The 13,504-nt window shown below is 59.9% G+C and overlaps 1 protein-coding gene across 12 annotated transcripts in view; it reads right to left on the bottom strand.

The window, feature by feature from the left end:
* Positions 1-667: 667 nt before the first annotated feature.
* PIP5K1C (phosphatidylinositol-4-phosphate 5-kinase type 1 gamma) overlaps positions 668-13,504 on the bottom strand; it is a 48,051-nt gene continuing 35,214 nt past the window's right edge. For 2 of the 12 annotated variants that reach the window (XM_069589459.1, XM_069589464.1), the window contains exons 11-19: positions 12,818-12,902; positions 11,881-12,042; positions 10,998-11,136; positions 10,847-10,879; positions 9,598-9,702; positions 7,783-7,903; positions 6,375-6,452; positions 3,722-3,805; positions 668-3,443 (exon numbers count right to left, since the gene is read on the bottom strand). In XM_069589459.1, coding sequence (XP_069445560.1) covers positions 3,441-3,443; positions 3,722-3,805; positions 6,375-6,452; positions 7,783-7,903; positions 9,598-9,702; positions 10,847-10,879; positions 10,998-11,136; positions 11,881-12,042; positions 12,818-12,902 — 810 coding nt within the window. In that variant the 3' untranslated portion in view covers positions 668-3,440. Of the gene's footprint in view, positions 3,444-3,551; positions 3,806-6,374; positions 6,453-7,782; positions 7,904-9,597; positions 9,703-10,846; positions 10,880-10,997; positions 11,137-11,880; positions 12,043-12,817; positions 12,903-13,504 lie in introns of those variants that run through there. The other 10 variants (XM_069589462.1, XM_069589467.1, XM_069589463.1 and 7 more) reach the window with 6 other exon arrangements.

The following is a 13,504-nucleotide window of genomic DNA, read 5'->3' as shown; positions in this document are numbered from 1 at the left end:
CATGGAGGCAACCCTTGATAACTGCCTGTCTTGGGATGTGGGTTGTCCTGGTGACAGGCTTGCCCAAAACGTGATTTTCCCCACCCGGATGCATCCTTGAGCATATCTCCTCTCTGACCATAAGGGGAACATAGTCGTGATCGCCTAGTCTTGTGTACCAACGAGCAGTGCCATCTGTGTCTGGGATCAAAACTGGGTTGTCAAGGGCTTGCTTAGAGACAGGATCTTGTTTTCAATGCAGTGTTTCTCAAATTGGGAGTCAGGGAGAAATATTTTCCCCTTAAAAGGGGTCCATGCATTACTCAGTTTGACAGACTGGCAGAACAATCTCTGGGGAGTGTTTGTTCCTGAGGTCAGCTTTTATTTATTTAAAAGAATCTTTTCAGCCAGGCGGCATGTGGGATCTTAGTTTTCTGACCAGGAATCAAATCTGCGTCCCCTGTGGTGAAGTGTGGAGCCTTAACCACTGGCTTGTCAGGGGAGTCCCCTGTGGTCAGCTTTTAAAAATTTTTTCCGAGCTGAAGTGGAAGCCAATGCTACTAAAGCATTTGGGTCCGTTGTTGATCTTATTTATTGTGATTCTTACTAAGGTTTCTTTGTGTTCTCCTTCAAAGTCAGTCTTTTAACTCGCACCCAGACCACCAGAGAGACAGAGAGAGACAGCTGATGCTTATTACCCGATTTATTAGAGATCTCTTCAACGTAAAAAGGGCGGGTGGGGTGGTGGGGCTGGGGTGGGGAAGATCTGGGGCTGCATACGAGTGTTATGGGGCCAGCAGTGGCTGCAGTCACAGAGGCGCCCACGGCTCTGGGTTTGAGCGGGCTGGCATCCTGCGCCCGAGGAGGCTGAGCCCCGGATTGTCACACACCAGACCACGGGGGCTGAGCACATGGGACCCCCAGTGAGATTAAGACACACAAGGTTTGCAGTTTTGTTGTTTGGAAATCAGTTGGGCCATAAAAATGGGGTTGGGGTAGGGACAGGCGATGCAACTGAATTACCAGAGAAGGTGACCGAGGGTGCTTGTTCCGGGGTGGGGACCGAGGGGCTGCGGCAACAGTACCATGGCAGGGGACCCCATGGGGATGGAAGTATTGCACTGAGCCAGGTGATGGGAGGAAGGGGGCGAGAGGCAGAGGATGGAGGCTGGGAGGTCCCACCTTGTCAGTCTCAGGACACACCTTTCCCGTGTACAGTACAGCACAGCAGACAGTGCCCACGTTCTCAGTGACAGCAGCTGTCAAGGATGAGCTGGGACGGAACTGGGGCATCACCACCAAGGAGTTGGCAGATTTCTATCCTGGAGGTGGGATGACAGCTGGGTGGGTCCAGGGCCCTTCCTGTTGGGGGTCTGAGGAAGACTGTGAGTCCGCTCTATGTTATAAATAAGGTCTTGCCTTCCCACCCTCTCACCCTGACCATAAGCACACGCTTCCTGGCAGCCTAATCCCAGGACCACCTTGCATCCATGTGACAGTTCTCTGAAAAAGGGACAAAAAAATGCAACCAACACAAAGGGGACTCTGAAGGGGTACTCATGACTTAGCACAGGAATGAAAACATCATGATGTCCAGGAGGTTTGCAAATTTCTCCAAGTGAGCATCTGTCTGTGATTCACTCAGGAAAGTCCCGGGGCCCTGCTCCCCGGCTCCAGGTGGCCAAGGATGCCCTGGACATGGGGCCTGCTGGTGGTCCACACGGGATGCACCGCATCTCTGCAGCCGGCCTTGGGGGCCTGGGCAGGGGCTCTGATGTTGGCATTGGGGCAACATAACAGTGGCTGTTAAGTCATCTTCAGACCTCTGCCCATTCAGCCCACCTCCTCCAGGCGGGACAGGGCAGGCACCGACTGGGGACTTGTGTGCATGGGGCACTGTGGACGGTGCCTTGGTGGAAGTCCAGGTGAGGATGCTCCAGGGTCTGGACACCCCCTCGCGGGTAGGAGGGGAACAGAACACCTGCAGGACTTTCCTGATGGGTCCTCTTCCCCAAGCCTTGTGCTGCGGCATCCTTGGTGGCCCTATGAGTGGAGAGCCCCTGGGGCACAGCCCGAGGAGGGGTGCAGCCAGCCAAGAGGCTCTGTCCAGGTGCACAAAGCAGGCTGTGCCAGGGGAGGCAATGAGGGGCCCTCGTAGGAAAAGACAGCAGTGTACACAGCTTGCAATGAACTTGCAAATCAGATCCTGGCTTGGCGGGTTCTCCGGCCATCTCAGGCTCCACCAGGGAGGCAAAGGTGGGAGTTCTTCCACAAAGTGCAGCTTCCACTCCACGCTGGCTCACAGCTCCTCCCATGCAGGGCTGGGTGGGCCAGGTGAACAATCCCTGATGTGTCCCTCTCCGGAGGCAGGCAGGAGACCCTGCAAAGCTGTCAGCTCCAGCAGCCGCCTATGGACGCAGCGGGGCCCCTGGCAGTCGCCCTGTGGGGCTCTGGGCCCAGAAGTGGAACCATCCAAAAAAAATTGTTTTTCACCAAGAATTTCTTCTATCCTTCAATCGGCACAGGTGTCTCCATCATTTAAGAGAGGATGCCTACCTCAGTCCTTTTACAGGAGGAGGTCTGGTCTTCTAGCCCTGGCAGCCTGCCGGTGGGGGCTCCCCTTCAGGATACAGACCTTGGGAAGTCCCAGGGCCTCAGTGCCTGGCTGCCTCCTCCTGCCTCGGCCCGTCTTCAAGAGAAGAGAGAAGCCCACAGCCCTGAGCTCTACTGAGTCAGGGCAGCTATGTGTCCACATGGAGGTTCTCATCACGCCTGGGGATTCCTGCTCGAGGTCACAAGGGAGGCAGGTGGTGGGAGACAGATGCTGAGAGATGGCAGGGCCACTGGTGAAAAGCTATCCCAGCCACCACTGTGCTGCCCTCAAGGATGGTGTCCAGCTCTCAGCCCAAAAACCTGAGCCAACAGTGCTTGGCAGGTGCAGTGTGCAGCCTCCAGAGGCACCCTGGGGAACACGGTGGCCCTTCTGTCCTAGAGGCCTGTCCACCCGGCCCAGACCTAGAGTGGATTCCGCTGGGGCGCAGATTACCTCAGCAAAACATGCAAGCACAGCAATGAACCAAAAGTGCAGTGAAATAGAGTTTCTTCTTTTTCATTGTGGTTTTTTTTTTTTTGCCTTTTCCTTTTTCTAAAAAAACACACACATGTGTGCTACCATGTCTGTGCAAAGAATAAGGACCCAAAATAAATACATGATCGGAAATGCAGGAGGGTTCACAGTATCAGGCGTAGGTAGTTGTCGGGGAGCCAGGGCGGGGCAGGCCGTCCGGATGGGGGTCGCTCAGCAGCCAGGAGTGTCGGTGTCGTCAGGGGAGGACGAGGGCGAGGGCTGGCTGCCAGGCGGGCATCTCCTGAGCTCTGGGCTGAGCGAGGCGGGCAGTGCCTCCAGGAAGCGGCCGGGGCAGCAGCGGGCACTCGGCTCCGGGTCAGTGTCTGCATAGGAATTACTGCAGAGGCAAGGGGGAGGGTGAGCTCATGGTGGGCTAGGGCCAGTCCCCACCCGCCCAGCCTCCCATGGCTAATGACACGAGCCAGGGACCCCGGGAGCCTTGAGGGCTGGACACAGGCCATGGCGTGGCAGAGCCCAGCTGCCCCTCCCGCTGGAGACCTCAGTTTCCCCATCGGTCCCAGGGGTATCTGGGGGTCAGGCCCTCAGGCCCTCCTGGGCCGAGGCCATGGTCTGAGACCCGAGTGGGCCCGGCTGGCCAGCCATGGGCTCACTTACTGTGTCGCTCTCGCCGTCGGAGGCAGGCTGGGCCTGCGTGCTATAGTGAAGCGGGGAGTACACCCAGCTCCTCTCATCGGTGGGCTGCAGGGCGGGTGGGCGGGCGGGCGGCACGTGCAGGAGGGGCGCAGAAGAAGAGCAGGGTGCGAGGAGGTGCGAGAGGCGACAGGGAGGAAGGAAGGAAGAAACAGAAATAAAAGAGGGGGACCCCCAACGCGGGACGAGTGGGCTGCTCAGCCCCCGTGCCCTCTCCCTGACAGGACCTGCCCCAACCTTGACGGCCCTTGGGCCTGGTGGGGTGGGGGCCGGGCCTCTGGGGCTGAGTGGCCAGAGCGTGGCAGGGGGCGGGGTGGGCTGCGGGAAGCGGCGCGTGGGTCAAGGCAGAGCCGGCACAGCGGGAGGGGGAGGCGGGCGGGGCTCGGTTTGCTCTGCTGTCCGCCCACCCCGGGCCCCCTAACCTCTGCCCTAGCTTGGCAGCACCTCAGCTTCAGGCCTGCCTACCACTGGGGACTGCCAGCTGGAACAGTGCCCTGGGGACCCACGGCAGGGGTCCTGGGTGGTAGGGGCACAGGGTGGAGCCCACTTCCTGCCCTGGTACACGCAGACCTGCTCTGGGACCGAGGCAGGTGCCCCCCAGAGAGCAAGCAGCAGAGGCCTCTCTGCCCCATGCCTGGAGCACAGGGATGCCTTCCTGGGGAGGGGCACAGGCAGAGTGGGGATTGGCCAAGGGGCCCCTGGGCCTGGCAGGGGCAGGCTGATCTTTCTCCAGCCATGTCTGGGCAGGGGTCCCAGGCTGGGCTCAACTAGGGGGAGGATGTATACTTCCCCAACTCCCCTTGCCCTTCCAGGTCTGCTCTCACCACCAGAACCCTCTTGGGCCTGGCAGCTCCCTTGGGGCTCCCCCAGCCACCTTGTCTTTCCTCTTCCCCCCACTGCATGCCAGCCTTCAACACCCCACAGCCTGTTACTTCCACCCCAGCCAGAGCACACACCTGTCCTAGCCAAGCCCCCCTGGCTGTCCTATGGCCCCTGAACCCACCACGGCCCCCCAGACCCAACCCTCCTTGGCCCGGTTGGGAGGATCATCAGCAACCAGCCTCTGCCCTCCTGCCCCTCAGGGTCCACCTGTTCCAGGTACCCACACAGCCCCTGCCTATACACCTGCTCCACCCGACTTTCTCCACAGCTCAGAGGCCATGATGGTACCCACGTGGACCCAAAATGCCCAAGGCTGTGTCCGCATGTGGGCGGCTTCCCACACAGGCACCCAGAGCCAGGACAACAGGGCGAGACCCCAGTGCAGGCCTTGCTCCTGCCTTCAGGGGGTCCCAGAGCCGTAAAACCCATGTCTGGCCACTTGGGAGCCCAAGGCGCAGGTCCAGGCCTGTCTGTGGCCACAGCAGGTGCTGACTCTGGGGTGGTGGCCATGCTGGGCTCAGAATGTGGGTGACACAGGAGTCCCCAGGAATCCTGTGATGAGCTGGCCCTCGGTGACCCACAGAAGTTGAGTCCAGGGCATGCCTGCCCCGCGCAGCAGGCCTTGGGGTCCAGCCTTCCTCCTGCCACTCCTTTGTCTCCCTCTCCACCCATCGGCCCCGAGTATCTGATTCTGTGGTGCCCCCAGCGAAGATAGCCCTTCCTCTACCACCTCCCCACACCCCAGGCACATCTCAGAGCCCGCTTGACCCCTTCCAGATGATCTTTGCCACTGGCTCCCCTCCCCATGGCCCTTGGGCACCATGTGTCCCCAGCTCTGGGACCATCTCTGGGGTGTAGTGTCCCCGGTTGGACCGAGCGTGGAAGGGATCTCCCCTTTTCAGGCTTGCTCGGCACTGCACGACACCCAGCGACACTCAGAGGGACCACTGACAGGGCTGGAGTATGGCTCTGAGAAGCCTCACCTTGAGAACACAAAGTCTTGCTTCAGATCTTTGCCCTGTTCTGCCTGTTGAGTGCTATGTGCCTCTCTGGGCCCCGCGTTTACTGCTCACGATGACAATAACGAGCACTAACAATGCCACTGCCACACAATATCCCCACAGCATCCCAGACACGCCGGGCGGATAAGTGTTTATTAGACATATGCCTGAAGTTTGGGACCTAGATTTCGTCTACACTACATGCTCGTGGGCTACCTGGGGAGCCAAGGTCTGTTTCTCCATCTGTGAAATAGGTACAGAGACACCAACTCCTCTCTCCTGTAATTAAGAGCTTGGCTTTGTGGTCCTTCCGGTGACCTGGGAGGAGGTCACCCCCTTCAGGGGACAGATGCTCTGGGAGTGCTGTCGGCAGCAAGATCTGAACAAGTGGGAGCTGCCCACGTGACACGTCCCTGACCCAGGAGTGCTGGGATGAGGGGCAGGGGCGTCTGGGGGCTGGGGGTCAGATGCCGACCCTGCCAAGGCCAGGCTGTCCCTGGGAGCCCCAGCGGTGTGCCCGCAGGTGCCATGACGCCCAACTCAGCGGGGAGTACACGTCCCGAGAGGACGCCCACGGCCCAGCGTCCCATGCGGGCCAGCGTGGCCGACCTCAGCCGTAGCGATGTTTTCCCCACGTCCCTTCTTGGAGGAAGAGGGACCAGGGCTTGTGGCTCCCTGCTGCCCAGGGCGCGGGATGGGGCCTGGCTCCCTGGAGGCCTGCCGTGGTCACTTACAGTCCCTGAGGAGCTCAGCGTCACGGCCCGCAGTCGGCGATGCCGGGGAGAGTAAATCCAGTACCTCCCATCGGTGAACTGGGCGGGCCGGGCGGGCGGGGGAGGAAGCAAACAGAGGACAGGATGAAGTGATAGGACGAGGCCACGGGAGTCTGGCGGGCGGGCAGGCGGGGAGGGCATCGGGCGGGGCAGGTGAGCTGATGGCCAAGCGGGAAGAGGGGGTGGGCATCCCACTGGCTTTCTTCTCTGCTGCGTGCCAGGCCTGGCTGCAGATCCGGGTTTCACGGCCCGACTCCTGACAGGACATGGCCGCTGGGGCCGCCTCACACACAGATCCAGAGAACGGGAAAGATCAGCCCGGTGGGGTGGGGGTTGGGGGACACAGGGGGCGCTCGCTCAGTGCCCTGCAGGCCAGGCAGCGTTGGCGTGGGGACTGAGAGCAGGGGGCTGTTAAGAAGCAGCGATGTCAGCAGGGGGGCCAGGCTCACCCAAACAGCCCCGAGGCCCAGCGCTGGGCAAGGACAGGGTTGGGGATCAGAGGTGAGAATCAAAATCTGAGAAGAGGACAGCAGGCAGGGCTGGGGTTTGGCCCTCTCTGCTGTAATTAGGACCATCTGATCCCAGAGCGGGGCATCCTGGGGAGACAGCTCAGGACCCGCTGTTAGGGGTGGGGCAGTCACTGGACTGGGCTTTTCGGGCTCCCAGGCTCCCCAGGACCCACTTCATCCAGGTTCCTGCCTGCCTGTGGGAGGTGTGAGCGGGGGGAGATGGCCAGCTCTGGAGGGAGGTCTCAGGTACCCAGGGGAGGGCCCCCTCCTGCTCTGACAGATCCCACCTTTTCCAGGAGCAGCTGTGTGTCCTCGTCCCATGAGGTTGGCAGCGTGGAGCCCACCTGCCCCTTGCCTCAGTGCCCTGGCCTCCCTAAGCATGGAGTCTGCCCACCGTACCCACCACCAGGTCAGAGAGAAAGTGTGTGTCATGCCAGCCCCACGGTCAGCCTGGGCCTCCCCTCGGGTCAGGGGGCTGAGCACTCCAGGACTCCAGACACCTCCCCAGGCCCCGCTGGGCTCAGGGCCACACATGGTCACGAGGCTGGGGATGGTCAGGGGGGTGGGTGTGGCGCTGCCACATCACCTGAGAGTGAGCGAGCCAGACACATGGACCTGAGTGTGAAAAGGTGGGCACACACCCATGCCCGTGCCTGAGTAACTGCACCTGCAGCTGTGCACGAGTGCCTTGAGTGTGCGACGAGTCAGTAGGAACGTGTGAGGGAGTGGTGTGCCCGTGTGTGAATGGGGGTGGACGTGAGCATACGCAGGTTTGTAAGGGCACATCTACACACACGTAAGCACAGGTGAGCGCAGATGGTCGAGGGTCCGGCGACGGGGAGGAGCCCTGGGGGACTTACAAAGTAGATGTCCGTGGCGGGCGCGTCCTCCTCATCCGAGGCCTGGCTGGCGGGCTCGGAGGCCTGGCTGGCGGTTTCCGCTTCTACAGCGGCAGAGGCACAGGCTGGGGATGCCCCCTCCCTGGGGACACGGGCAGGACATGGGAGTCCTGGGGAGGCTCTGGAAAGCATGCATCTCCCCCACACCGCAGCCCGGACCCTCCCTACTCCCTCCATCCCTCATCATGGAGACCACAGACGCAGGAGGTTCAACGGCAGGGATGGGTTCTGCCTGACACATTCTGGTTCCCCCACATAACAAAACACCTCCAAGCACTGTTGCTGCCAAGGGAACCAAGAGCCCGGCTCCAAGCAGGCGGCCTGGCCCCCTCCACTCACTCAGGGGCACGCCTGTGGGCAAATCCCTGCCTCACCACTCACTTGCTGGGCAACCGTTAGGACTACATTCTTTCTCAGGGCCTCAGTTTCCTCACCTGTAAAGTGGGAACACATACCCACCCCTCAGGGGCCAGAACCTTTTGCTCCTCTCTCTGAAGCACTTCCTAGGTGCTAGGCCTGTTTGAGGGCCTGCTGCCCTGGGTTGCTATTGTTTATTTGCTCAGTTGTGTCTGACTCTCTTGGGATCCCATGGACTGTAGCCCACAGGTTCTTCTGTACATGGGATTTCCCAGGCAAGAATACTGGAGTGGGGGGCCATTTCCTTCTCCAGGGCATCTTCCAGACCCAGGGATTGAACTCACGTCTCCTACATTGGCAGACGGGTTCTTTACCACTGAGCCACCAGAGAAGCCCCTGTCCTGTGTTACAGATGAGGAAACTGAGGCACAGAGTGAAGGTGGGGAATGTGCTGGAGGCCATGGCTGGCGGCCACGCAATTAGTGAGAAATTTCACTTCTCGGATGAGGAGCTCAAAACCTAATAAAGTTAGAAATACGTACCAAAAAGGTAAACAAAAAATCTTCAACACTTGAGAGACACCCCTGAGATGCTGAGGGTCTCGCCCTCAGCGCTGCTGACAGTGGGCAGGTCATTCTCTGTGGGGGGCAGTCCTGGGCACAGTGGGGTACAGAGCAGCCTCCCTGGCCCCCACCATGATGCCAGCAAACCCCCGCGTCATGATCATCAGAGATGTCCCCAGACATTGCCCACTGTCCCCTGAGGGCAGAATCACCCTCAGGTTGTTGAAAGCCACTATCTTAATTCAAAGAGGAAATTTAAAAAAAGAAGAAAAAATTACTAGCCATTTGTATCTGAGCCAATATAAAAGAACTGCTTCGTGTCAAACCCAGGGCACAGGGCAATAGCAGCACTCAGAGGAAAACACATAGCCTTAAGGGCCTCATTGTTAAAGAAAAGAAGGAACTTAAGCACTCAGCCTACACTGGAAAAAAACCAAGTGAAACACAATCCAGAGCAGCTAGAAAGAAGACATTACTGGTGAGTCACAATGAGGGAGGTAAAAACAGAACACAACAGGGGCCCAAACCTGGTTTTTGAAAACCTCGTAGGTCACTGTCGTGCAAGCCCCGACAAAGCTAAGAGGATGCAGAGAGGAAATGGGCAGGAAAAGTGACCTCAGATGTCAGGGCGGCTCTGATTTCTGGAGGAGGAAACCCTTCCCAGAGTGAAAGACCCACACTAGCCCCAGCTTTCCGCGCTCGCTTCCCAAGCTGGAAGCCCCAGTCCCACCCCAGCTCGTGTACTACTTTTCCCAGTCCGCCTTCGGCCAGCTGGCTACATGGCCCTGCTTGGCCAATGGGACCAGAGCAGAACCTGAGACCAAGAACTAGTCAATCGACCGTGGGGACCACTCACCCTGCATCCTCCTCCTTGGGGACCACGATCTCCACGCTGCACGCGGGCTCCACCTGCACTGTGATCTGCTGCAGGTCCTCCTCCGCCTGCGTCTCCTCCTGGGGCCTGGAAGCAAAGGGAAGCCACGCCTCAGTTTCCTTCCTCATCCCCGTCCACCCTGGAAGCGCCTGCTGAGCTCCAGGCCAGAGTCAGTTTCCAGTCCCGGGAAGAAGCCTGGAGCTCCAGAAGGTGCTATCTCTGGGCGCCATCTGACAAGGGCCCTGAGCTGGCCCAGCTCACATTTGGTCCCTGGCCATTCTGCCCACCTGGGGATGCAAGGGGCCAGTGACTGACCATCCACCTGGGCCTAGGCTGTGCCTCTAGCACCAGCTGGGACATAATAAGTGCATGGGGGTCTGGATCCTTCCCACCCTCTGGGGGCAGCTAAGCATCTGCCTGGGGCCTGCACTAGGGGGCTGGGGTGGTTCTGGGGTTCCAGGCCTAGATCCCTGATGTAGGTGGGTCAGAACATGCCAGCAACCGGGTGTGCAGATGGCACACCTCCCTGGATGGCAATACTGGAGAACAAACGGGTGGCTGACGTCAGAGCAGGTAGCTGGATGGAGGGTGATGCACATGATTTTTTTTCCAACTGGCAGGAATTACTGCCCCCAAAAACCAATTACAGAAAACAACCCCTCTCCACTCCAGTCCTGTTACAAGATCAGACAACTGGGAACAACCCACATGTCCAGGAGGGCAAGTCACAGCCCGTTAGAGGAAGGGGACCAGCACCTACCTCACCTGCTCACACAGGTGGCCTGCTGCCAGCAGGTGACAGAGCAGAGGGCAGGCCGGCGCCCAGAGGCACACTGGTTCAAATGAGAGGGCGAGACAGGCCCAAATGTGTGTCTCTTTGTATATTCATGAGTGTCTCTGGCAAGAGACAAAAAAATCCGTCTGCGGGTTACTCCCAGAGAGGGGAGCGGGCATGGGGCAGGCATTTCTGTTTTTCCTTTTGTATTTCTTACAATAAAAATATTACTAAGAAAGGGAGAAAGAAGAAGCAACAGACAAGTGTGGGAGATGAGTCCTCTGGGTACCAAGGTGGAAGACAGATTCCAAGTGACCTGAGATTCTCTGCGCTTCTAGAGCCTGACTTGAATCTGTGCTCAGAATGGTGTGGTCAGAGAGAAGGGGCTCTGGTGGGGAAGGCAGAGGAGGGCTGGGGGCAGGGGGTGTGGGAGAGAGGGCTGGGGTCTCATCTCACCGGCCATCCTGTCCCGAGGACTGTGTGCGCCGCCTGCAGAGAGACAGCAAACACGCGGAAAAAGTGGGGTAAGGGCCCTCCCAATCAATGTCCTGCCCACCCCATGACCCCGCCCATCCCGTGGCCCAGGGACATGGTCGGGTCCACTCACCGGTACCGCGGCTGCTCTGACGACTCCGAGGGGGACCGCTCTGGGATAGAGAGGGACGTGGAAGATAGGGTCGTGGCGATGGAAGCAGTGGTGGCCTCCTCAAAAGACGGCGGCGTGCAGGGCAAGAGGTCTGGCCGACCTATGGGAAGGAGCAGGTGGGCACCTGTACAAGCCAGGCACCCAGGGCTGCTCCTGGGAGGCCTCTGAGCTCTACCTGCAACTTGGCTCACTCCCAACTACCCATGTCTTCTCTCTCACCCACCACCTCACACTGTTGTCCCCGCCAGCTTCAGAAGGAGAAATATGCTCCAATTTCTCCCCAGCCTAAGGCCTTCCAGTACCTATCCCCTGCTCTCAATTAAAAACTCCCCTCAGGGTCCTGCTCCACTGGCCTCTGCCTCACTCTGCTCTAGCCATACACACTTCTTGCTGTTCCCCGGACACCCACAGGCTAGGCCCCGTCCTGCCCCTTGGGCCTTTGCACAGGCAGTGTCTCCCTTCCTTGATGCTCCCTCCGCCACCCAACGCCCGCCCCTCCCTGCCTGGAATCTCTGACCCAGGAGATGGGAGGGACCTTCCTGAACATCAGGCTGACCCCATTAAGCACTTCATCCTCCCAGGTCTCCATGCATCTCTGACATAATGGGAGCCTGTCACCTGATGGTAGGGGGCGGGGGATGAATTCTGTGCTCAGCTCTCACTGTGGCTCTTCCAAGGACCCAGTCCCAGCTGCTCCCCACTTCTCAGCTGCAGATCTTGGGCTGAGGGGGGTGACTGTGACCCAGCCCCTCCCATCCAGGTTGGGGCCAGCACAGGGCCCTCCCTTTCTCAGCACAGAGGGCCCTCCCTTCTCAGCCCCCTCGTCTCCCAGCCAGCTGCTCACCCTCGTCCTCCAGTGTGGGGTAGCTGCGGGCCCCCCGCAGGTCGTACTGTGCATCCTCCCGCTCGCTGGGAATCTGGCTGGCCGAGAAGGCGGCCGTGGGCCCCAGGGGCTTGACAGCCAGCAAGGCACCACGGCCCTTCTTGGATGGTGAGGACTTCAGGGCTGCGGAGGGAGGGCGGCTGGTACTGGGGAGCCTGAGCCCCGCAGCAGCACCCAGACAGGGCCCCACACACCCCAGAGCTCCCTCTGTGCCAAGGCCTGGCTGCCCCACTGCCCCACCTCCAGCCTGTCCGCCAACACCCTTTGCTCTTGCTCTCGGTAGGGGAAGCCTGCCCTACGTTCCAGCTGGCTTGCCTGCAGGGGCAGGGTGGGGGTGCAGGAGCCCAGGTGCCCTGTCCTGCCCACTGGCAGAGATGGGATCCCAGGGACCCAGAACTCCCACTCTAGCCCCCTGGAAACAGCAGTAGGATCAGCAGCTGCCAATGTTTACTTGGCACTTTGGGGCCTCAGCCCACCCGACTCTCAGACAAGGAAGCCAAGGGCCTGGTTCCCATCCAGGCTGCATGGCTTTGGGGCCCCCAAGTCCCTATCTGCAACAATGGGTCAAAGGAGGCAGGAAAACCCTGATACACCTTCCACACCACCCTGGCCCCACCAAGGCCTGTCACCAGCCTCTCCCGTGCCTCCGGTGACCACTGTCCCACATACAGTAGCGGCTCAGTTTGTCTCACACAGCCATCCAGTCCCAGAGGCTGGGGGCTCCCTGGGTCCCCTGCCCTATGCCATGTCCCTGAGGGGCCACCCAGCTGCCCTGTTCCCTGGACCAAGTCCCTGACTCCATCCTAGGGCTGGTGAACAGAGGACCAGGACCCCGGGTTTACCCTGCTCTTGACCTCCCACCCTTCTCCTTCTGCACCCCCATCCAGAGGGCACTCACAGGAGTTCTTCCGGAAAACCGTGTTGCTCATGAACTTGAAGAAGCGCTCGGCATAGAAGCTGGGCCGGTGGACGGAGACTGTGTCCTGGGAAGGGAAGGGGGGCCTGAGGGCAGGCAGGGGATGAGGGCTGGGGGGGCCCGTGGGCGTCCCGTGTCAGGGCTGCTGTGTCACCTTGTGGGGATGGGACCCCAGGAACCGGTAGTAGTGGGACGGTGGTAACGGTCCCTGTGTTTAATTGTTGACCCTCATGCATAAAATGGCTATTCAAAGAGATAACTGAATAAACATCAAAATCAAGAAACTGGAAAGAACCTTTAAAGCCGGGGCGGAGCGGGGGCGGTGGAAGAAGAGTGCAGCCGACCCTGCTACAAAGGAAGGCTTTGTCCTGGGCAGGCAGACCCGGCTCCTGCACTCATGGTGGGGCGGCCCTGGCCATGCCACCTCGGTGCCCCGGGGTGGACCCAAGGCTGCTGGGCAGGTCAGGATGCAGGGCTGGGATGCCCGTGAGGTAGGCAGCCCGGCACACAGTTGGGGCACCATCCTGCAGGGCCCCTGGGCTCACACCCGGCTGTCCCTGGATCCAGTCTGCTCACTTGCTTCGGCACTGTCTCCCCAGCACTGCTGATCGCAGGCTGGTCATTCTTGGGGGGTCCATCTTATGCCCTAGGGTGGGGCCAGCATCCCTG

The sequence above is a fragment of the Ovis canadensis genome, chromosome 5 (assembly GCF_042477335.2).
Source record: "Ovis canadensis isolate MfBH-ARS-UI-01 breed Bighorn chromosome 5, ARS-UI_OviCan_v2, whole genome shotgun sequence".
Taxonomy (NCBI): Eukaryota; Metazoa; Chordata; class Mammalia; order Artiodactyla; family Bovidae; genus Ovis; species Ovis canadensis.
The sequence above is the reverse complement of the archived record's forward strand: the minus strand, read 5'-3'. Positions and strand labels throughout refer to the sequence as shown.